This window comes from Peromyscus leucopus, chromosome 14, assembly GCF_004664715.2.
Source record: "Peromyscus leucopus breed LL Stock chromosome 14, UCI_PerLeu_2.1, whole genome shotgun sequence".
In the NCBI taxonomy this organism is placed as follows: domain Eukaryota; kingdom Metazoa; phylum Chordata; class Mammalia; order Rodentia; family Cricetidae; genus Peromyscus; species Peromyscus leucopus.
This window is the reverse complement of record NC_051075.1, coordinates 49,822,608-49,847,446: the sequence shown is the minus strand read 5'-3', so window position 1 is coordinate 49,847,446 and position 24,839 is coordinate 49,822,608. Positions and strand designations below refer to the sequence as shown.

General features: G+C 41.4%; 2 protein-coding genes across 6 annotated transcripts in view; one reads left to right on the top strand and one right to left on the bottom strand.

Annotated features, from left to right (window-relative positions):
• Pcnx1 (pecanex 1) overlaps nucleotides 1-24,839 on the bottom strand; it is a 149,390-nt gene that overhangs the window by 66,319 nt on the left and 58,232 nt on the right. For 2 of the 5 annotated variants that reach the window (XM_028877416.2, XM_028877426.2), the window contains exons 6-8: nucleotides 22,715-24,421; nucleotides 13,619-13,751; nucleotides 8,135-8,319 (exon numbers count right to left, since the gene is read on the bottom strand). In XM_028877416.2, the coding sequence (XP_028733249.1) occupies nucleotides 8,135-8,319; nucleotides 13,619-13,751; nucleotides 22,715-24,421 (2,025 nt within the window). The remainder of the gene's footprint in view (nucleotides 1-8,134; nucleotides 8,320-13,618; nucleotides 13,752-22,714; nucleotides 24,422-24,839) is intronic. The other 3 variants (XM_028877438.2, XM_028877431.2, XM_028877422.2) reach the window with 2 other exon arrangements.
• LOC114698777 (transmembrane protein 70, mitochondrial-like) lies at nucleotides 1,962-3,445 on the top strand. Its single transcript, XM_028877611.2, has 2 exons — nucleotides 1,962-2,000; nucleotides 2,592-3,445. The coding sequence occupies exons 1-2, from the start codon at nucleotides 1,962-1,964 to the stop codon at nucleotides 3,153-3,155; spliced, it is 603 nt and encodes a 200-aa protein (XP_028733444.1). The 3' UTR covers nucleotides 3,156-3,445.

Here is a 24,839-nt window from a genome sequence, read left to right as displayed (position 1 = left end):
CGGCATCACAAAATAAGAGAGAACCAGTTTAAACATTTTTTTGTTTTTGTTTTGTTTTGTTTTTTGTTTTTCGAGACAGGGCTTCTCTGTGTAGCTTTGCGCCTTTCCTAGAACTCACTTGGTAGCCCAGGCTGGCCTTGAACTCACAGAGATCCGCCTGGCTCTGCCTCCTGAGTGCTGGAATTAAAGGCATGCGCCACCACCGCCTGGCTTAAACATTTTGTTTATAATATCCCTAAACTAGAAATTACACAAGTGCCCTATAACAGGTAAGCAGATAAACCATATATAATATGCTCCATAGTGAAGTACCACTGATTGTAAGAAACAAACTAATACAACAACATGATGAAAAGATGCTTCATGGAAACTCAACACAATAGGCTACCCACGATCCCTTGTGTCTTTTTCCAGGAGAGGGAAGAGCTCGGTGACAGAAAGCAGAACAATGTCTGAGGATTCAGTGTGGTGCTTCTATCGAGCAGGAAACTACCAGAAGACAACAGGAAACAATGGCTCATGAAGAGCCGAAGGTGTCACACACCTAGACCCAGCCCTCAGTTTCTGCTGTATTATAGGGGAGTGGCACTGTCCTTTAAACTGATGTAGAAACTGAGCCGTTTTTTCCCTCAAATTCTAGGGCTCAAGGACCTTCCCGCATTAGTCTCCTAAGTAGCTGAGACTAACTGTGTCCACCAACAGGCCCGCCTCAGCTTTTTCTAAAGCTTGATTAGTCTTACGCTAATTGCTTTTTCAGAGATCAAACAAAGTAAGGGTGAACATACTTTTACTGACTCTTCTCTTACAAAGCTACAGAGAACAAGTGAGGAGGGGCCAGTTAGGAAGTGTTGGCTTGAGGAGGACGGCCCGTGCTCTACTCCTGCCTCCACAGCCCCTGGCACACTGCCGCACACAGCTGGGAGACGCCAAATGTGCGCTGTATGCATTCTTATAACAACTTAGTGCAGAACTACTCTGGCTGTCTGACAGTGTGCTAAGTTATTCTCCTTTGAAAGGTCATGAAATAATGCATTGTTTTAAAGCTGCAAGGTTAACTGCAAAAACCAGGTTTTAGGAAAATGTCAGAAATCAAGCATTAATCTTACACATTGGATATACAGCATTATTTTACATTTCACACTCCCTAATGTCACATTTCATTCAGGGCCTTTAATGTTTACAATCCTGTAAATGCCGGGTGCCTCGTCTCCAGCTTCACAGTTCCTCAAAACCATCTCAACAGCACTACAAAGTTTTGTGCTCATACTGGACGCCCATTTGTAACCTTTCAATTAGCAACAGTGAAATAAGACATTTTATAAAAGGGGGCGGGGAGGGGAGTAGTGCTTTCCCAGAGCAGAGGAGGGAGGAGCTGTACCGGCGCACACAGGGACTTCCAAGGGGACAGAAGAACTCTAACTCTCGCCTGTGGCATATTTACAGGAACACCAACTGATGGAACTTGCCGAGTTGACGGTATGTTACATGAGTGAAGTTTACTGTGTCTACACGATACATCCATAAAACTGAGGGAGGGAAATAAGGTTCAAAAGGGAAGAAGAATATCCAGGTGACTCTGGGTGGACTGGTGTGTCAAAGTATATACTTGGTGAAACTCCTACTACCCAGACAATGGAGAATGGCAGAGGGGATTTGCTGTTCCCTATTTCACGTCAGAGGATTCGGAGTCCATAAAGTGGGGAACGTTCCCAACTCCCCTGAGATACTCAGTACCGAGAGTACCTTCAGTGTTCTTCAAAACAAATTCCACAGACACTTTGCCCCAAGAAAAATGGATCATTCGCTTCATATATTGTTCTGAAACTGCCCCCTCCCCAATCAGCTTTTCACTGTCAATAGTATAGATTTCTGCCTGGGGAGATAGTTCCGCAGATAAACTGCTTGCTGAAAAAGCAGGGGGACCTGACTTCAAATCCTCAGCACTCATGTAAAACCGGGCCATGGTGGTACATACCTGTGATCCCGGGAAAGGGGGAAAGGTAAAGACAGGTGGCTGGGGGTGCAAGGAGGCACTCTCTGGCCAGCTAGTCTAGCTGAGACCATGACCTCCAGGTTCAGTGTGAGAAAACCGGTCTTAAAAATACAGTGGAAGGAAAAATAACAGGATTCCCTCTTAAAAGACACATAAAAGGCCACTGGACTGGACAAAGAGGCACTATTCCTTTGTTGGAGCTCCCCCACTTAGGAGAAATGTACTTTTGGCTGGGTGTGGTGGCACATGCCTTTATTCTCAGTTCATGGGAGAGGCAGGTAGATGTCTGAGATGGAGGCCACCCTGGTCTACATGGTGGCTCTCTCAAAAAAGGAAAGAAAGAAAATCTACACCTTTCCTGCTCACTCCCTTGAGTTTCCATGCACCTCCACTGCCTGGCTTTCCTGGGCCCCATTTAAGAAGTAAAGTCACATTCTGCCCGAGGCCAACCCAGGGCCCAGCTGCCAATCCTGAAAAACCCAACAACTTGTAAGTGTTGCTGAGCAAAACAAGACCTGAGAACACAAAAGAAGGGGCCGCCCAGCCACTGACCCAGATCACCAGAATCATAAGCCCACCCTACACCGACTGGGAACAGATACCTGTATGTTGGAAGCAATGTGTCCGCTGCTTACATACACAGTTTGATAAACCAGAAGATGGAAGACTGATTTATACTGGGAACCTGGCCCGCACAGTATTTGATGTGAAATGTTTCTCTTATTCTACAAGTGTGCTCAGCCTTGCATTTTTACCATATCTTTCACAAAGTAATTTGACATTTGAAAGTCTGCCTTTGCAAATCTTATGTTATGGGATCATGGGAATCTTCGCAGTGATCACTCCCACGTTGCTCCACTTCCTTACAAAAGGCTATGTCATTCGGTTGTACCATGAAGCCACAACCGACACTTACAAAGCCATTACTTACAATGCCGTGCTTTCAGAAACAAGCACGGTGTTCCAACAAAATGATGTGAAGATTCCAGAGAGCTCACATCTATTTACCAGCTTTTATGCTAAAACAAAATCCCTGTTAGTTAATCCAATGCTCTTTCCCAACCCTGAAGACTATAACCATCTAATGGGATATGACAAACCATTCACTTTTGATGATCTAGAAAAAGTCAGTGAAAAGAAACTGCATGGAGATGAAAAATGAACATGTTGTTTGTTTTTGCTTATGTCATATCTGTTTCAGTGTATAATACGATTGCCTGTGTTTTGTTATTGTTAATGTGAAGACACAGTGCAGTTGGTATAGTGTTTGCCTTACACGAGGCCCTGGGTTGGACCCTCATCATATAAGTAGGAGTGCTTGTGAACAGCTATAATCCCAGCACTTGGAAAATGGAGGCAGGAAGATCAGCAATTTGGGGTTTCCTTGGTGATGAAGTAGGTTTGAGGTCAACCTGGACTGTGTCTGTCTTAAAAACAGAAAATTGATCTGGATGGGGGTGGTACATGCCTTTAATCCCAGCACTCAGGAGGCAGAGGCAGGAGGATCTTCATGAGTTGGAGGCCAGCCTGATCTACAAAGCGAGTTCCAGGACAGCCAGAGCTGTTATACAAAGAAACCCTATCTCAACAAACAAACAAACAGAAACCCTATCTCAACAAACAAACAAACAAACAAACAAAAAATTGAAACTATTAAGCAGAATCTCTGACTAATTTTCAGATAATGATGTTTCTGTGTAATAAAATGTTGTTTCTGTTTAAAAAAAATACAGTGGAAAATGGCAGAAGCCTATGTTGATCTTAAGCCTCTACATGCTTAAGTATACACCCATACCCACTAATACAGATTTACTACGTTCTGAATATTATCAACTCTTTAAAAAAATTTGTGTGTGGATGTTTTGCTCACATGTGTGCATATATACATGTATGTCTCATGCCCTCCGAGGCCAGGAGAGGCATTGGATCCCCTGGAACTGGAGTTATGGATGGTTGTAAACCACCATGTGGGTGCTGGGAATTGAACCTGAGTCCTCTCAAAGAATAGACAGTGCTCATAATGGCTGAGTTATCACACCAGTCTCTATTTTATCAACTTATGATTTATGACTTAGGTTATACAAACCATCACCTTTAAGTGGTTCTCTAGTAATGGGCACTTAAAAGTTCTTTTTACAGGTTTTCAAAATTATTATCAGTTCATAAAATCTGGGGATGCAAACACATTTGGTCTGTGATTTTAACCTGCCCTACACAATGACCCATTGTTTAGGCCCCCGTTTCTCCAGGCTCTTTGCCAGGGACACCACTACAGTTTCAACAGTTGAAAAGGATTCTAAAGTTTGTTTTTAATTTCCAAGAATCATGAGCAAGGTTGAGATTTGGGTCTATGACTACATATGTTTCTTTTTAAAATTTATTTTTGTTTGCATTTTCATGCACACTTGGTTTTGACCTACTATTGTCCCCTACCCTTTCCTGGCCACATCTCTCAGGCATCCCCACACTTTCCTGGTCCCCATCTCCCTGACCTCCATGCCCATTTAATCACTTTTCTTTTCTAGCAGGTTGGTGATCTTCCTTTTACTGGTACAAAATCCTTGTCGTCTTCCCATGCCAAAGGCTGATGAATGAGCTCCAGGATCCATCCCCTCTATTCTTTTGGCAACAGAACCGTGCCCCAACCAAGCAGCTACTCTCCTGAAGCTCAGGCTTATACAGTGACCATAGTTAGGCCACTGATGGGGAGGCAGAAGAAAATGAAAGATACGTTATTTTCCAAGTGGCTATATGAAACATCCAGGCTAAGGTGTCTCTGACTTGGATTTTCCCTCTTCCCCTGTTGCTGTGAAATTTCAACAACCACAGCAGTCCTTTGCCCAGGCAGGGAAGATAAAGTGGAAAACAGAAGAGCCAGGTCATCTGCAGGGAATGGTTCCCATGACACCCGAGAAAAAACAGAAACATCTTCATTTTAGGCACTGATTTGGGGGGTTCCTCTCAAGAATCCAACTTACAATCTACCTAATACAGGCACTAGTCAACTTTAGTCTATGATCGCAAGAATGTTTAACATTAGGGTCTTCATATTAATGGCTTCTTCACAACATAGTAAGGGACAGTCCTTAGAACTTTGTAAAATTCCTGGAGCAATTCAGGTACTTAAAACTGTTTAAAGTACTATTCTGTAGCTTTTCTATCATAACACTGACAAACTTCTGAGCATTATCTAGGAAATAAAGGTTGGAAGAGTTTCTTGTGAGGATTAAAAACAAAACAAAAGCCCCCAACCTGGCAGATAAAATATAAACAAGGTTTGAGCTCCACAGAGTAACTAATAGCAGGATACAAAGCTCCAGGGATGTTCACTGTCTTTGACTGATAACTCTACCCCAGAATTATACCTGAAGAATTAATCACTGCTGCACACACAAGCTCATGTACAGAGCCATCAGCAAAGTGTTTATTACAATAGGAAGCATCAGGAGACATCTTAAAGGCCAACAATGAGCTTACATAACTAATTAATTGAATTATGAGCCAGTGGTATTTTATTAACCAGTACTGACAATGGTCATTTACCTAACTAACTTGCCAATGCTAGGCGCTGGCACATTTAATACACATAATCCTTGCACTAAACCTGGGAACTGGCATTATTGAAAAATGAGGAAATTGATGCCTAGGGAGAGGAAACAACCTGTCCAAGGTTACTTAGCTGAGAAGAGGTGAACTTGAGAGATCCAACCCCCAAGGCCTCAATGCATACCTGCACTAACATGTAGGCACCTACACACACAGATCCACACACACGTGCATACTTAAAAATAAAATAAGCCTTTAAAGTGATGTTATGTTCAAAATTGATCTAGCATTACGTCATTTGAACTCTTCAAAACATTTTTACTAACCTTGCACAGAAATTAATTCTATAAGAAAGCCAATATTCCAAGTTGCTCCTTTAAATTATATTGCTTATACTTCAGTTTCTAAAATTATCGACAATTATGCATGCTAAATAGATTTGTATGAATATATGGTGTGTGTATATTTATGTATATATGCATGTATTTTATGAGTATATTGTACATATGTATATATTTTTGCATGTAAAAATCCTATGGGAAAACGTTTCACTAGAACTAATTAAATCTGAAAAGCCAGCCTTTGTAACTAGTTCATACTTTTAGGGAGCATCCTAGTTAGCTTTATCGTGTGAGTGGGTGTGTATGGGGGGTATCTTGGAAGAGTCAGTCCTCTTCTCCCACCATGTGGGTCCAGGGTTGCCAGCTGCGGTGGCAGGAGGCATCTTTAGCAGCCGAGCCATCTCACCAGCCCCATTTGGGCTCTCTTCTACCAATGGATTCTTACTGGGAAAAACTGTCGAGAGGTGGTTTTTATTTGGTGCTTGGTCTATTAGTCTAAAACTCTCAAACAGTTCAAAATGAAGTCCTTTACTCAGGCCAATCCACTACCTTAGAGCCAATGGCAATTAGATGTGACCAGGACTTGATGCTTACAGATTCACAAACCTTTTGTTGCCAGGAATCTTGGATTCCATGTAATTGGTATTACTATTCTAATGTAATAGATTACAGATCTAAAAACTGACAACTGAAACCAATAAAGCATCTAAATTGAATTCTACTTTATTTTATCCCAGACATCTCTGAGACTTTCTCCTTCCCTTTCAGATTACAACTCGGAAAGGAAGGAAGGAAACCCTTCTGCACTTACAGTCTGTTCTGCTTTCTCACCTCATCTAGAACTGCCTGCCAGACTTGCGTTGCCGGAGCCAGCACGGATGACCATTCTGTAGTTTCTGAAGACCTGACCCTTCACATTGACCTTTCTACTGACACCTCTCTACAGTCCAACTTTCACATCATGGAAAGGGAGTCAATGAATAAACGGCATATCAAGTTTTATTAAAACTAATTTTGCCTCCTTATTACCATATATTCTTCCAGCTAACACATAAGCTGCAAAGTCATTGTAAGAGGACAGCCTGTATAATGAGCCAGTTAGACTGGAATGAGTAAACGCTTTCAAGTGAGTCTTACTTAATACCAAGATTTTCCTTATTAGATTAATTTAAACCACTATGAATCTGAGCACAGGGAATACAGATCATACAGAGAAATAAGAATCCACGTGCAGGGGCTGGGAACATGGACTCAGTCGGTAAAGAGCTTTACTGTACAAGCTGAGGCCTTGGCTTTGGATTTTCAGTGCCCAAGATAAAAGCCAGGCAAGGTTTGCACATATAACCTCAGAGATGCGGGAGAGAGGGAACGGACAGGTCCCTCAAATTCACTGGCCATTCAGTACAGTCAAATCAGCCAGCATCAGTTCAGTGAGACTCTGCCTCAAAAAGTAAACCACCCAATGTTTTCCTCTGGCTTCTACAGCTAAGTGCACATGGTGGGCGAGTACACTAGTGTGTGGACACATACACGTCAACATGAAGAAACAAAAATTTTAAAGCAGTGTAACAATAAGTCAATGCACAAAGCATGTATTTGAGTAAATTTGCTATTATTGAGGATTTAAAATGTGCTGCACTTCTAAAAATTAACTTTCATTATTTATGAGTATACTTATAGATATCTTAACAGATAATGAAATATTTTATAAACTTATCGGTCATGAGTAGAGCCATGCTGTCCTGAGAACATTATATTCAGTATTATTATAAATCCTATGACAAAAGATGGACATACTGCAAATGCAGGATTCTGCACAGCAAGACTGTAGTAACAAGCCTACTAGGGAGCACGTCCACAATTCCTGTGCAAACACACTCAAATCATTCTGAAAAATTAAGCTTTTCTCAAAATCACTTAAAAATTCATATTTTCCACATGATACAGATGCCTGGGAATAATAGAAATGCTCAAATTATTATAAGAGAATATTACAGTTATAAGGAACAGTTACTAGCACATTAGCTGCCTATTTGTAATAGGTATAAATAAATAAAAAGTAGAATAAACGTAAAGAGAAATACAGAAAGAAATGCAAGTCATTTTCTTACACACAGGGCAACCAAACCCATTAAAACAGTGTCCCAATGTATAGCTCCAAAATAAAGCTGTCTCAGAAAAGAATTGCAATCACTGTTACCCATTCGCTGCCAGTTAAGTTTCCAACCACCGAGATTATATCAGGCCTGCATACCAAGTTCATCGTGCAAACTGCTGCCGCCTACAGCAGACGCATGGTCATGTGAGGCTTCTAAGTGGACACTCCCTTTTCTCACCAGCAAGGAGGCACTAGCACTGAGCACTGCGGCCTGGGATGGGGGGCGGGACTGGACTTTGACCTGGACTGTGGACTGCTGGCCTTGCTGACCATCTTGAAGGCTAGGAGAAAACACGGATTGGGGAGACATTACAGGGAAGAAAAGAGAAAACAAGAGCTAGAATGAAATCAATAGAGAACACTGATTTCAAAACATGACACTTTCAAATAATCAGAGGAAGAGCCAAGCAACTTTGTACAATTACCCAGTTTACACTTGTTCTGGTCCTTACCAGATTCATCGGGAGGAGGGCAGTAAATACTTAATACAGATGTTAACTGTCAATCCAGCTCAAACCAACAAGGTTCTAGCGTGAAGAAGGGAGGGAGCGGAGCTGCCCAAGCAACGTGGCCCCGTCACCGTCGTCACTCTGCCCTCTTCCCTCTAGTGTGCTAAGATCTCGGGCTCAGGTACACAAAGAAACAAAGTTCCTGCACGTGTGAAAACCAAAGACTCTCTATCAAATGCAACCAAAACACAGTGGAAGCAAAAGGACCACAAACTACTGCAAAGGAACCAGACACGTGACTCAATCAGTGAAACATGACGGTCACTGGGATACTGCAAGGAGAATTAATAGAAAGTATTATTTCTAAAAACTCCCATATTCTGAAACAAGGCTACAGGAGTTATAGATAAACATACACAAAAACCATGTCTCATAACCAACTGTTAACATTCTGTTCCGGTACATATTGTATTCTCATTAATAAGGATCCATTATTTTAAGAAAATCTTAATAACTGAGAAACCTTAATTTCTCAAAGGATATTCTAATGTTTTATAAATTTTCAAAAAAATTTACATTGTTAATATAAATATATTTTATATTTCTTTTATAAAACTAATTTTCTATATACTCATTTTCTTTTATGATTATTGAAGATATAATAATTTATATTTATTTTAATTTAAACTGCTGAAATTCCTGAAATGTTTTAGCTATCACACATCATTCTCTACACAATGTCCCAGCACGTTTCACTCAATGAATTTAAGTGTACTCTGAGCAATTCCAGAGGCTGGCACTAAAATAACTAGAACAAGAAGGATGTTACTCAAGAGGGCCTTGTTTGGCCTATCATTTCTAATGATATCATTCTCTGCTAAGTTCTCTCTGATCCTTTGAATGCAACTGTCCCTCTGGTGTTTAGTAAAAGGCTTGGCTGTGGTTATGGCGATGGAACACCCCAGTCTGACACAGCAGTCCCCCGGGATAGTCAATCACGTTTAGTTCTTCACTCATGCCAACTACATTTCAACTACAATAACCACACACCACAGCTAGTAGCAACCAAAGTGGTCAGGAGCTAATAATGACTGCTTGCCATACTGGACAGCATGTATTATAGAATATTTATCCCATCACACAAGGCCTACAAATCAGCACATTGACTCTTCAGGTGTGATTTGACGCACTGAGAAGTATGCACTCTGAGCAGGGTCCAGGAATGCATCAACCCTGAGAAAATCGGGCCTGCACACTTTGATTGCTGATCACACTGGCGCTGCTCAGCCATGCTGCAAGGCATCTGGTTAGTAGTTTCTTAGACTGTTTTCCTACAGCTATTAGTCAAGAGAGGCCTGTGAGAGGCTGGCCACGGAGCTCAGTGGCAGAGCTTTTGCCTACGTGTGTCAAACCATGGGTTCATCTCCAGCACTGCAAATTTAGAGAAGAAGACAACAAGATGATCATGTTAATTAAACAGTTTTTAATCTTCCACACCTGGCTGATGTGTCCCTCTTCATCAGAAGCAATCTAAACTTATCCATGAATCTCATCAAAATGAACAGGTTTCACACAAGAAGACAAGAAAAAGTCTCAGGAAATTCAAATATTATGGACTTTCAAATTCAGACCAAGCTTACAACTTACTCAAAAAATGTGTACTCAAATTCTTCTACCAGTTTTTTTCACTTAAAGTCATAAGCAAAGATCATATCACAGTTAGTCACATTTTAATGTGAATGGATCTGAGGATATTCTAATCACCAAGCTACAAATGCACAATGTCTATCCAAATATACAAAATGTTTTCAAAATATTGAGTAATGCATAAAAGTCAATTCCAAAATAAATGAAGGAAATTAGCCAAAATTTATTATTATCATTGAGTTTTTAAACATCAAAAGTCAGTAATAAATGCTTATTCCCCTTAATTCCTGCTTTCAAAGCCCTCCTTGGCAAAGGGAAGGCCAGCTCCATGCTGAGAATCAGAAGCTCAAAGGGTGGCACTAGCTTTAGACTAACAGGCGTGAATATGACATGAATTTATCCTTTTTAAAAAGTAGTAAATCCTTTATCATACAGTAAAAGGAAATCTAAGTCTGTCATTACGGGCTGGCAAGCAAGCATTCCCAATTTAAATGACATTAAATTAGCATTCCCAATTTAATTGACAGAAATACAGCTGGCCCTGGCCATCCCTTCCTCTACACACAGAGGTGGTACCTGGCAATTCTGCTTTACATTGTCAAGTTACCTTGGTAATCATCTCCCCAACTAAAATGTAAATTCTAAGAGTATGACTCCATTATTCCAAAGAATATACAGGTTCCAGAGAAAAGAATGTCCTGAGTATACAAAACTTAACAAAAATGATGAATTCATCTCAACACAAAATGACCCCCTGGATTTCTAATCATAGATTCTCAACCATGACTGTAACCTCATTTTATTACAGATCTTTTAATTTCCTATTTTCAATGAAGGTAAAGATACACTAAAGCTTTTGGTCCTTCATCAAAAGAAGTTTTCTACTGGAGTAGAAGTGGTTTCCTTCTACTCCAGTCACTAAGGACTCAAAAACACATAAGGATAATAAATATCAAACTCTTTACATTATTAAGAATTTTTAATATCTGTCTTTATTTTAGCTCTAGTCACTAAGAAGAATTAGCGAGGACCTACCTACAAAGCTAACTTAATTTGAAAATTTTTTAAAATAATTCTTAAGGAGCTTATTCTAATAAGATTTTAGAAAGCGTGCAAACTCTCCTTGCAAGGAAGTTGCTGACTTAATCCTAATTCTTATTATATATATTTTATCACATTTCTTTTGGGGTAGTTAAGTTACTCACCAAAGTTTACAATAGAATCTCATAGTCTCTTTTCCTCAAGTTTTGCTTTCTTTGACCCTAGTTACCTACAGTCAACATCGATCTGAAAACATCAAATTGGAAAATTCAGAAATAAACAGTCATACTTTTTAATGCCTTTATATATTTTATGATCGCTCTACTTTGTTAGTAGTAGTTATTGCTGACTTCTTGCTGGGCTGAGTTTATAGACTACACTGTACCATAACAATGCGTCAACACAGGGAAAAACACACTACACATAGAGGGCTGTGTATGAGCGGTAGTTTCAAGATGCTGAATGAGCCTTTCAGAACATTCCTGCCCTACCCCCCATGGAGAAGGGGAACTATTACAGATTTTACTGGTTTTTATATAGCAATTGTAGTCAAGGTATTGCCACATCTGTTCTACTAATGTTTGACAAAATATCTTCCCAAAGTTTAAATAGCCATTCTATTCTATACTGAGTTAAAGGTAACATTATTAAGTAGCTTACACTGAAGAATAATGGCAATTTACTTGACCTGGAATTTTTCCAATTGCATGAGGTAATTCACTAAGTTGATATTTCTCTAACTCTTCACCACAATAAGGCCCATTTATTTAGACACATGCAACATGTGTGTTGGAAATGCCCTGGAGTCTCCACAAAGCCTGTATGCTGACTACTAGAAGGGTCAAATGTAAGCCCTGTAGGAGTAAATTCCAAACCATGTTCTAAGTCGTGCTACATTGAAAACTCTAGAAAGAAACAGGAAGTAGTGTGTGACCGGCCTGAGTTCGAATGGTAACTCTCATATTCCACCAGGCAGAGAATGAAAGCTACCCTGTACCCAAGCGAGACTCAGTCGGCATATTCACAGCAAAGAATGAAAGAAATCCTTCAGACTGTAACAGGTTAAAAATGTTTATGGAAGGAAACCATGGAGGAAGCAGGAAGGCAAAGGTCTACAGCGAGCATTATTCAAGGGGCAAAAGGAGGCTTGAAAAGGCAGAGCAGGAGTGGCTGCTGTCCAGCCCTGCACATGGACACAGACTGTGCCCCGTGTTCTCCACAGGGAGGAGTCCTGCAGCGGGGGAGGAGGAGGACACGGAAGTGGAGGCTCCGGGCGTTTCTACAGCAAATGTATCCTTAAACTGGTCACATTTCCACATTTACATTTTAAATACTGTCTATATAGAAATATAGGCTTCATGAGGTTGTGTATTATTTAAGGAATTAGAAAATTAAGATGAAACTCCTGGATATATATCCTGTAAAATTCAACAACAAAAGAAACCAAGTTTTAAATCTCAGGAGAAGAGAAAATGCATTTTTAAAAAATAGAATTTTGCTATTCTGAAAACCAAATTGAAAGGGAAAGGAGAGGGTTTGTGTCTTCTGACCTACCAAGCATTCAAGAGAAGCTAATCCTCTCCCTTGTCAAGTTGGGAAGTTCGAGTTGGAAGGAGGCAGGAAAACTACTTCCACAGTGGTGCTGCAGGCAGTGATGGAGCACACTGCATGACGGACGCACTGCTGAAGTGAACACACGGATCACGGATGTTCACTTTGTCCTTGTGAAATAAAGCACAAGTCTTTTGAAAAGATCCTCATATTTCTAAATCAAGACATGGACTCTTTAGATTCCTAAAAACTCAACAGGAGATTATCCCCAATATCATAAGTGGATGTTCTCTTAGTTGAGAATATTGGAAAAATAACAATGTTTTTAATATACGATAGAGGTTGAGAAATTCAACATATCTCTACATGTAAACATGTATATAGCTGACCATACTTTAAATATTATAGTTCTGTGTCCTTCACTAGGTTCAAATTTCACAGTATAAATAAGATAAAAGCAATCTTTAGTGACATGAAATAATCAAACTGACTTCAGAAGGTGAGGTCAGATTTCTTTTTCTCAACACGGTCACCACTTGTCCTTTAGTTGTTCATGTTAAACACTGTCAAGATATTGCACTAATATAATTAAATTAGAATCGGTAAAAGAATCATCAGTAACAGCTATGTTTTCACTTCTGTAATTGTTAACGTGCTTTTGCAATTTAAAAACTGGACGAAATCAGTCTGATAGCTTTGTTTCCACAGTGCAACGTAAGGCATGCATAATGCGGTCGGCTCATGGTCACATGCAGAAGAAACCCAAGAGCTGAAGATGTAGAGGAAGAAAGAAAAGCAGCAAGGCCTTCAAGAGCTTGCCTGGGTCGGAAAGAACAGGTTAGAAGGTTCACCGCATGCATGCTGAACTTGGTGGAATCGTAAAGTACCATACCTTAGGGGTGATCCGATGAGCAAGGTAGGAGGGGTAGGGTTACTCCCTGCATTGTGCCGGCGCCGTACTGCCTGGCGCCTAAATGTACTGCGTTCCCGGCGAAAAGCCACTGTCTCCTCGCTGGCCTGTGCTGCTGTATCAAGACAGACTCAGGTCAAACAGGAGCCTAGGTCAGAGACGAAAAGAGCAGCTGAGCCTGTCTCTCTTGGGACTTCCCACCCTCTCGGGAGAAGAAACACTTGGGTCTTCTGTCACATCAGGGGGTATACACAAAGCCCTTTCTCCAAGTTAGTGTTTTGGAGAATAACACTTTAGATCTATTACCTGACCTCAACACCTTCTCTTCATCCTCAAATTCCTCTTTTGAGATCACTGCCACTATAAATGCCCCCCCCCCCCCCCCCCCAGAGCCTCGTTATTTTAGGCACATCCCTTCCATTCTCCCATTAATTAAGTCAGCCTTGAAAAAGTTGTTAGTTTCCCTAACGGGAACGAGTACTTGTTTCCTTTCTTGTGGGACTAGTAAAAGAAGCACAGACACAGAGATGCTCCATGACTTTGATGGGGTCCAGTCTGATCAACCATCGTTACTGTAAAGCCCCAGGGGTCAGAAGTACACTTGGTACACAGCACATTCAATTCAGCAGGGTACACTCCTGACTGGGAGCGGTGACCTGTGGATGGTCACCGCCCAAGATGGCAACAGTAAGTAGTCCATTGCCTATCACTCACCAAGGAAAAGATTAAATTAAAGTATGGTTTCTACCGAATGGTGCCACCTTTGTATCACCATGAAGGTAAAAAAAAAAACTGTTGGATCATCCAACTTGAGACTATTCACTGTGGACACCGAGGAATAGGGTACTGGGCTGCACCCCCCAACACCTCAGGCCATAATTCTGGAACTGACAGCAAGTTGGCAGAACCAGTTTGTCAAATATTCAAGGTAACATAAATATATCTTAAGTGGAAAGTGCTTGATCAGAACTTTATTTAGAAACTTTAGGGCCCAGTCCTTGTCTCCTCAACATTAGGAAGCAGATATAAATAAAAACCAATCATGGAAACTCACTTAAGCTGGGATCAATACAGAACAAGCTAAAACCAAGCAGACAATGATAAAATCATAACAATGGCCATGTAGAATGACACACATTTTGATAAAACCATACTAACTGACCAATCTGGGTTCCCACAGCAAACTGTAAAATGCTTTCCACAGGTGAACATGAAACAGCCGTTCTCTCCCCAGTAATCTAAGTGTTCTGGGAATCTTTTCATTTTGAGGAAGGATATTTTCATATTACATATAACCAAAGAAAAAAGAAGTTTGTACAGAAACATTCTTTCCAAACATAAAAGGTCCTTTAAATGTGAATAGGCTGTTGTTTGTATGTGAAAATCATACATGTCCAATGAAAACTATGAAGCTGATTGAATATGGTCATCTAGGACTGTAGATATTACAGTAGCCACTAACCAGCCAGGAGTGGCCATTCAAATTTCTATTAATGGAAACTAAAAATTCAGCTATTGGCTCCTGAGCCACACCTGAACACCCAGTAGTAACATGGAGTGAATGCCTACCACTGCTAGACAACTCGGACAGAACTTTCCCATCACCACAGAAAGCAGACGTAGACAATCAAGGCTGCTGTTTCACTGGCATAATCTGTAAAGCATGTTCTGACAGCTGACAACCACAACCTCAATGAAATGAAAATGCACTATCATCATCAGAGAAAGACACACACGCCAGGTGAGGGAAGACAGGACAAAGAGGCGAACAGATTGCACCTGTCACAGTTCTTAGACACCTGCACGGATAAGCCAGGTTACAGGTACAGTTAGTAGCTGGTAACTCAATTCAAGAGCTACCTTGTGAACTCTTTACTGAAAATTCTATTCTACAGTTGAAATAAACTATATCCCATTTATTACAAACCATTACTTACAACAAACTATTATAATCACTTTTACTGGTTGAATCAACTTCATTATGGAATCTTCAAACATTCTCTGTTCTGTTGCAAATAAACAGAAAATCAAACCCAGACATAATTTATGAGCTAACTCTTGGAAAGCAGCATATGATCACTGACTAAAAAAGTAAGTAAGGAAAAGAGAAATGGTTTTCTTGATTAATCAGTTTCCACTGAAGACTCTTTTTTTTTTTTTTTTTTAAATGTGTACCCCAGGCTGGACTCAAACTTGTGATCCTCCTGCCTCCGCCTCCTTCAGCAAATCCTACCGGCGTGCACCACCACAACCGGCTCCACTGAAGACTCTTGAGAGGTATTACTCTTACAGAAAAGCTAAGTCTCTAAGAAGGACAAGAAACAAACAAAAAAGTCTAAACAACAAAAAAAAATCTACCAGTGTCCATTTTTAGTCAAAAAATTTGTTGGTTGGGTTGGAAAGATGGTCCAGGAGTTAAGAACAATGGCTACTCTTCCAGAGGACCTGGGTTTTATTCCCAGAACCCACATAGTGACTCACAACCATGTCTCCAGCTCCAGTTCCAGGAAATCTGATGCCCTCTTTTGGCCTCTGCAGACACCAGGCACATATGCAAGCAAAACACTCATACACATAAAATAACAACAAAAAAACCCTTTGGCTTCTTCCTAAAAAAAAAAAAAAAAATTAAATAATTTTACACACTCATATTTTAATCTACAAAATAGTTATATAGATTACTTATTTCCTTAATAGTCTTCTAATTATTTGTATATGCATGTTTGTGTTGGAATGTACACATGAGTGTAGATGTGCATAGAGGCCAGAAGATCATATCAGATTCCCTGGAGCCAGTACATGGGTGCTGAGAGACTAACTCTGGTCCTGGTCCTCAGAGTATTATGTGTCATAACCTCTCTGAGCCATCTCTCCAGGCCCTCCTTGAAAACATACCAAGATGAAAGACTAGGACATCCACTGAATGATACATCTGAGTTATGCTTACAACATATTATTATCCTCAGTAATGGGTTTCACAAATGCCTATTGTTATAGGAATTTTCAGAATGTTTACGATGACTGCTTTAACAATAGCCAGGATCACACATTCAAAAATGACATGCTTTAATTTATAGTCATATAAGACTAAGCAAGCCCTCTGAGGAATGTGCTTCTTATACAGAATATCTATATTTGAAACTAAGTCCTAGATGGTAGTTGTACAGGAGCCAAAAGGAGAAAAGGGTACCTTTAAAGCTTAAGTAGATTCTTCTAACACAGTTACATAGGATTTACCCATACTTAAGGAAAATTAAAGACAACTGTAGTAAACTGTGTGCATGTGCGTGTACACGCATGGTGTGTGTGTGTGTGTGTGTGTGTGTAACTATGGGTGGTACACTGCCCAAGCATGCAGGCCTAGAGGCAAGATGTCCACAAAATAAGAGTCCAATGCTCGGTATCTTCCTCCACCTTGCTTTTTGAGACCAGATCTCTTACTTAACCTGGAGCTCACTGACTTGGCTAGACTAGCTGGCCAGAAACCCCCCAGACTCACCTGTCTCCACATCCGGTGCACATATGTACTAGGGTACATATGCACACCACAGCATTCCTTCAGCTTTTACATGGGCACTCACGACCTGACTTAGGTTCTTGTGTTTGCACAGATAGCCCTTTACCTAATAAGCCATCTCCCAGCCTTTTTGAATCATTTAAGATTACAAGAGAAAGAACATTCTAAAAATAACTGGAGGAGTCCTCTGAGGAATCAAATCCCAGGCCTCGGAAAGAAAATCTCTTCTTCCTCCTCCTCTTTTTTTTTAAATTAGGACATCAGAAGGGAGGGGGGAAATGCTACAAAATCTCTTAAGGTTCAAACTTTAGCCTTGCATAAAACTCAGTATCTTCTAGCAAATAAACAAGTTAACTGTTTGAATCTTAAGTCTATCCAATGTAAATAATGAGAAACTAAACACTCTGGGCAGAACTAATTTGCATGCATACATAGGTAAGAAGGAAAACTCAGAAGCATTCCAGTGATTCAAAAATTATGAATAAAAGAAATACAAAAATTAAGCATATAGTTTTAAGTTAAATATGCTTTTATCACAAGTCTTGACTTTCTAATGATTTCCTTATTTGCAGTAAAATGTCATCAGAAGACACAGACAATTCAGCTTTTATTTCTCAGTTTTGTGTTCTAATGTTCTCTCTGTCTCTGTCTCTGTCTGTCTGTCTCTCTTTCTCTCTCTCTCAGACACATCTCAGGTAGCCCAGGCTGACCTCAAACTCCTATTTCTCCTGTCTGTACCTCAAGAGTGCCGGGGCTTTCTTTCCTTTATAATGATGCAGTCCCTCGATAAAGTTTATGCTTAAATGCAATTCACGGAAAACAGACCAATATCCTGGACATTTGGAGATCCATGGGCTGGTCTATTGCTGACCATTACAAACAAATGTAAAATCAAACCTTAGGGTTATTTCTAATTTATCTCAGTTACAGAAAATCTACACATTTGATATGGAACTGTTTGGTATAGCAATTTATGTTTATATGAATGTACTAAAACATTACCAGCTGGCTTTATGAATGACAACAAGAAAAGTATCCAAAGCTGTATATAGTAAATAGAAGATTCTAGAGAGAGAGAAGGCAAAAGCTACCCCCCAAAACTGTAGTACCAGTGCTTTGGTTTACACAACGAATCTAGAATTAACAGAGCACTTTCACCCCCTACGCACAAAGGCATCTACAGTGAACCAGAACAGGTCTAGCTAGTTACAATTCCTCTTTTAGGGTTGGGGAAACTGAGGCAGATTGAATGGCTTGGCTAGCATATTCAATCAGTAATCAGGGGTGGGAGAAGGATGGAATCACTGGCTTACTCATTTAGAATTCCGCTGCTGTTAGAGAAAGAACTGTTTGTTCCTCCCTGGCAAATCTGGCACAGAACTGTATTTGAGAATTGTATACATTAACACTGACTTCAGGGGCAAGGGACGTAGCCTACAGAACAGTGACGCAGACGATGTCTTTAAAACAGTTTTCTCAGGGCTGGAGAGGTGGCTCAGTGCTTTAGACCCCAGTTCAATGCCTAGTACCTACACAGTGGCTCACAACCATTAATAATTCAAGTTCCAGGGGATCTAGGGTCTTCTTCTGACCTCTGAAGGCAACAGGCATACACCTGCTACCCATGCATTTGTGTAAACAAATCATTCATACACACACACAGAATACATGACACTAAAAAGTTACTTTAAAATACATTCTCAGAGAGATACAAGTTAAGGAATTCAGAAAACTATGAGTGGAAAGAGGGCTCAGCAGCTAAGAGCACTGGCTGCTCTCGCAGAGAACCAGGTTCAATTCCCAGCACTCACAGGATGGCTCGCAATCTGTCACTCCAGTTCCAAGGATCCAGGGTCCTCATCTGACCTCTGTGGGCACTGTACCACATGGTACACATACACAGTAAACCACTCAGACACATAAAATAATAAAATAAATAAATCACCGGGAGGTGGTAGCACACACCTTTAATCTCAGTACTCACTCGGGAGGCAGAGGCAGGGGGATCTCTGAGAGTTTGAGGCCAGCCTGGGCTACAGAGCAAGTTCTAGGACAGCCAGGGCTACATAGAGAAACACTGTGTTGAAAAAAAAAATCTTAAAAAAAAACCATAAATGTAGAATATGGCATAAATCATAAAACACATTCAAACCCCTCTACTTCAGCTATTCTTTATAACCTGACAACTGATATAGAAAACATATTATAAGCATAATATTGTATCATATAGGAAATAAATTTAGGGCCCAAGAGAAGACCATCTTTATTTGACATAGGACAAGTTAGAAAACGGGACATTTTTCTAATACACACACACACACACACACACACACACACAACACACACACACACACGTATCTGTATTTTTCATTCTTAAAGTATTTTTAGTCATAAATTAGAGACATGCCTCACAAGAAAAATTAAGTGGAAAGAAAAGGTCAATAAAAATATCTTAGTTTGAACTCAAAATTTTTCACCTAAGCAATTGCAGACAATCATTAGTAAAATTTGGCTTTGAGTCAAGTACTCAGTTAAGGGTAAGAGGTCCTAACAGAAACACGGGAGCATGCTGGTGATCCAGCACCATGGTCGAGTGTTTGCCTGGCACACACAATGCCATAGATAACAGCAAGCAAACCACTGTTACATGACTACATACCATAAAGTAAGTTATACGGCATGTCACTGCCAAAAGACAGAACCTACATTAATAGATTAGCTACTAAAAACATTTTTCTGTTAGTATTAAGTGTGAACTGGGGAATTCAGATATCATTTGTATTTTCACTATTACACAGTTTCACACAAGTAGAACATCTCTAATTTATTTCACTATGTAGTTACTTCCTTGTATTTACCTATATATCACTGAACCAGCAGAGTTAAACAGGACAGGACCCATTTCTGTAGCACAGCAAACTGGCCTGCTTTCCAATAACAGCAGTACTATTAAACATTTACCACATGCTAGGCACTTCCTAAGCATCTTATGTATGACCGCCCTTCATCTTTCACTATGGAATGGGTATCTCATCCTCAGATGACAGTGCGGAGTCCTGAAGAAGATAAATAGGTCTCTGAGGGTAACAAGTACAGTGGAGCCCATATACTAACAGGCATGTGAGTCCTGGGTACATCACCTCTATTCTAGGGAATTTTATTTTAATATTCCAAGAACATTTCCTAAATTCTATCCCTCCACCCTACTAACACCATCCGCCCCACTAAGAAAATGTTTAAAGAAGTCATCAATACCTCCACATCTATTGGGATTAAAATTTACTTATGGTTTTATTTCCAGGCAAGGAGAGAGAGACAGAGATAGAAACGGAAAGGGAGAGAGTTAGCAACGTGTGTTGTCGTGTCTCAGGAGTACAGTGTACACGCAGAACGGACAACTCAGACACATCACTCCTACACCACCAGAGGACGACACATCAACACACACTGAATTCTGTGGATTTTGAATGGGAATGTTTAAATTCCTTCCTGCTACTGCCAGTTTTCTGGAAGTTCAACTAAACCACAGTAAACCTGGTATTTATGTGGAATGAAAACATTACACCTGAATCTCCAACATATTTAAGTCATTTTGTTTTGTGCCGACTTTCATTCTAAGCACAATAAAAACAAACAAACCCTAGCAGTACCCTCCGTTGACAAAAAGTATCTTCAACTTCCACATACTAGTGAATTCCTCAACTAAAGTTGACATTTCAAAAGATTTAGTTCATTGTTTTATTATTAACATTTAATGGAGATTTTTAAAGATACAAACAAAAAAATCTAGAATCTAGAAATATGAAGACTTAAATGTCCTAGAACTGTATGAAGAAACAAAAAACACTTTCCATGTAACTTTGCAAAACCACCAAGCAAGACAAAACAAAGAAGGAAAACCCACACTCACCGCGGAAAGGAAAGGACAGGGTGGCAAATACACAAAGACATAGACTCACTACAGTACATCTCACACATGTTCTAGAACACTTACACTCTGGCAATGTAAACCGTGTATTTCAGCAATAACAGAACACACCACAGCATGTTCACTCTCCAAATGTATTTGATAACTTAAAGAATTAAGCTATCTTTTAAAACCCAATGGATCCCTTGACGCCGTGAACAGACACACACGGTAAGGTTTCTCTGAGAAGCCTCTACAGTTTTTCAGATGTTATAAAATATAGAATAACACCCACGTCAAAAACTCCAAGACATTTACACAGCAGCCAAGTGGTAAGAACCACTTCAGACACAATCATCTCTAATTTATAGGTTAGAAGACTATTTTGAGAGCTCCTTAGCACTGAAAATAATTTCTTTACACTCCCATTCTAAGTTAACTCTTGTTAGAACCTAAGCAGAAACAAAGAAAAATAAAGACACGCGAGAACACCTCCACAATCTGACCTTTCCACTACTCTAAATGAATCTGGAATTCTTCTGAGGTAGTGTAGACAGGTTTGAAAATGTGTCTGAGCAGAGCATCAGCCTTCATTGTTAAGTAGAGTCTTATCACTACTACAGGAAATGACTGCGACCTTTCAAGACACGTCGTGTGTGCTGACAGCGGAAGCCTCATTCTCACTCCACCCAGACAGACTGCATCATCAGCCACAGCCAACAGTCTGCTCCAGGAGGAGGAAACAGTGAGGACCACCACCTCTGAAGAAAGGTCAATGCACACTGATACAACATGGCGTCACCTACCCAACTTTGTACAATCCCCCCCCCATCCTGAAATGACTAAGTTATTACTTTACCCAACCACCATCCCCATCATAGGGAATACCACACATCTATTACTGGAATGAAAATGCTAATACAGCGGGATGTGATGATGCACTTCTTTAATCCCAGCACTCAGGAGGCAGAGGCTGACAGAACTCTGTTTGAGGCCAGTCTGGTCTACATAGTGAGTTTCAGGATAGCCAGGGCTACACACTGAGATCCTGTCTCAAAAATTAAAATATAATCACATAATAAAATAAAGTGCTAATTAATATAAATTATAAACTCCAACTTAATTAAGTACAGTGTGAAATTGTAGGAAAAATGTCTTTTTCTTAGTATCTGAAGTTTGAATTGAGAAAAGCACAGAAAAAGAAAAATAGTTGGGTATCAAAGTACAACCCCTGAGCCTGCCCTGGATCTCGCTCTGTAGCCCAGGCTGGCCTCGAACTCACAGAGATCCGCCTGGCTCTACCTCCTGAGTGCTGGGATTAAAGGCATGTGACAGGTTGAGCACCTGCTTCACACTGTGGAAGACACGGCTGAAGTGGCTTGTCACCCTATTTAGCTGTAAAACTGTTGCTGTTGTACAAAGGAGAGAACTAGCCGGGTTATTACTGGCAAAACTAGCTTAGAAAAGAGAGGCAGTCAAGAATCAACTGATGTGTCCCATAAGAGAACTGGATGTTGCAGACCACCACATCCTCACTGAAGGAAGCCTGTTTTCCTAACACAGGGAAATCATGCTTTCTTAAGATTCTAAGAGACTATCCTGAGCGACGTGTCCACCTGCAGGAACACCTGGGGAGATCCTGTAGCTCACTTACCTCCAGGGGCTGCATCTTGCTCTTGCCCTTCAGGAAACGCAGCCTGGCTTGGCAAACTGTTCCTAGACCGAGTGACTGTCTCTAGCTGGGAAGCCCGGCCCAGTAAAGAGAGCTCATCTAGCACCTCCCCCTCTTTGGCCTCGAGATCGGACTTTGACGTGGTTAAGGGCTTTATACTCTCGGGTGCCAGCAGCCTGGTGGCGTCATTCAAACAGGCCACAGTGCCACTGTCCAAGCTCAGCACCCGAGCCCGCGTCTTGGCACTGCTGGTGCTGGAAGTCCTGCGGGTGGCCCTCTTTTTGGCGGTTCCCTCAGGGCCTGGATGAGTTCTGTGTGTGTGGTCTGAGTCTGTGCCCCGGTCCTTATGGCCATGCTTGGTCCTGAGGGCACCGTATTTGCCCTCCGGAGACTGGCACGAATGAGAGGTGGCACTGGAAGAGCTGTCGCTGCTGAACTGGTGAGCAGAGTGCACACTCGGTGCTCTGCTCAGGTCACTTTGATCACTGGAGTCCTCGTCATGGCAAAACACAGCACTGTGAGGCTTGCTTCCAGAGACTCCTCGAAAGGAGACGTAGTCCCTGTGGCGGCTGGAGTCAAAACTGCTGGCCCGCTTCTTTCCTGTGCGTCTTCTGCCTGGCTTGTGGGCAGAGGCCGTCCGGTGGATTACGCTGGAGGATTTGGGCCGGACATCGCCTTCCTTCTGCTTCCCACCACTGTCTTTACAAACTCTGGAGTCTGTGGAAATGCTGGGCTTCTCACTCTGCTCCTCTTTGCTCTCTGCACTTGGCTCAGATGGCCTGTCCCCGGGGCCGGTAAACTCATTTGCATGGGGGTTTTTATTGGCATCTTCGGAGGCAGAGCTGCTAGGAGCAACCTGGTCAGGTCCCTCCCCAGATGCCTGAGCATCCGGGTCCTCAGGAGGCCCACCAGATGTCCGCCCCTCTGGGGCAGCCTTGTCGCTGCTAGTCCTCTGGTCCCCCGCACCATGGCTCCTCTCTTCTGCGGAGTCAGCACAGCACTTCTTCCTGGCAGTCCTCTTTCCCACTTTAGGAGACTCCTCGTGCTCAGACAAGATGCTCTCAATGTGAGTGGAGCTGGTCTGCTCGCTTTTGTAGCTGCTCAGAGTACTGTTGGTGTCCCTGTCTGTCCCACTGCAGTAGCTCTCAGTGGACCCACTACTCCGTGTACTCAGGCTCCTCAGGCTGTCCACGCTTTTGTCGGCATTCAGTGCTCTGCTCTTCCCACACTTTGTGGGTGGTTGAGAATTACTTTTTCTCAAGTCACCAGCAGGCTGAAATTCTGCAGGTGGACAAGACTTTTCCACTAAGGACTCTCTGGACCCCGAATGGGGCTTAGAGGAGTCTAACTCACTGACTGGGTCTAACCCCCGTCTCTGCTGGTAAAGAGGAAAGTCATTCAGCGAGGCATCAGGAAAAGCCACGGCAGAGCTGGAAGTCCGTGGCACCCCTCGTGGCCGGTGCTCTTTCCTGTACGAGTGTGAATGTAAAGGTACAAGAGACGCGACTTCTGTGTCGCAGGCGCTGGACAGTGACTGATCGACATGGTGGTGCTGGCTATGACTTGGCAGGCTCACTTTGTCACTGAAGTCCCTTGGTAAGTCCTGTCCACAAGAGGACAAGGAAGGCTGAATAGAGATGAAGGAGTCATTGGAGACCAGGCGGAAGAGCTTGCGATCAGTTGCCAAATCTGTTTCAAACACATTTGAAAATGTTAAAACAGATGCATGACCAGCTCCTCTACTGTTTAACAAAGGAAAGAACTCAGCATACAGTAAATCAAGTATAAGCAATTCTCAAGCAGCTCACTGAACAAGTGGCTAGTCATCCAAAGAGCTGGTTTGTTTGAAAACTGCACAAAGAAACCATTCTAACTGATGGAATGAACTAAACTTTCAAATCTTTTGAGTTTTTCAAACAATTTCAGAAAAAGTTCCATTGTGTCTGTCTCTATGTCCTCCCCCCCCCCTCTCTTGTGTGTGTGTGTGTGTGTGTGTGTGTGTGTGTGTGTGTGTGTGTGTGTGTGCATGCTCCTCCTCTCTCTCCCTTTTGGAACAGGCTCTCACTATTTAACCTAGGCCAGCCTTGAACCGCAGCTCTTCCTGTCT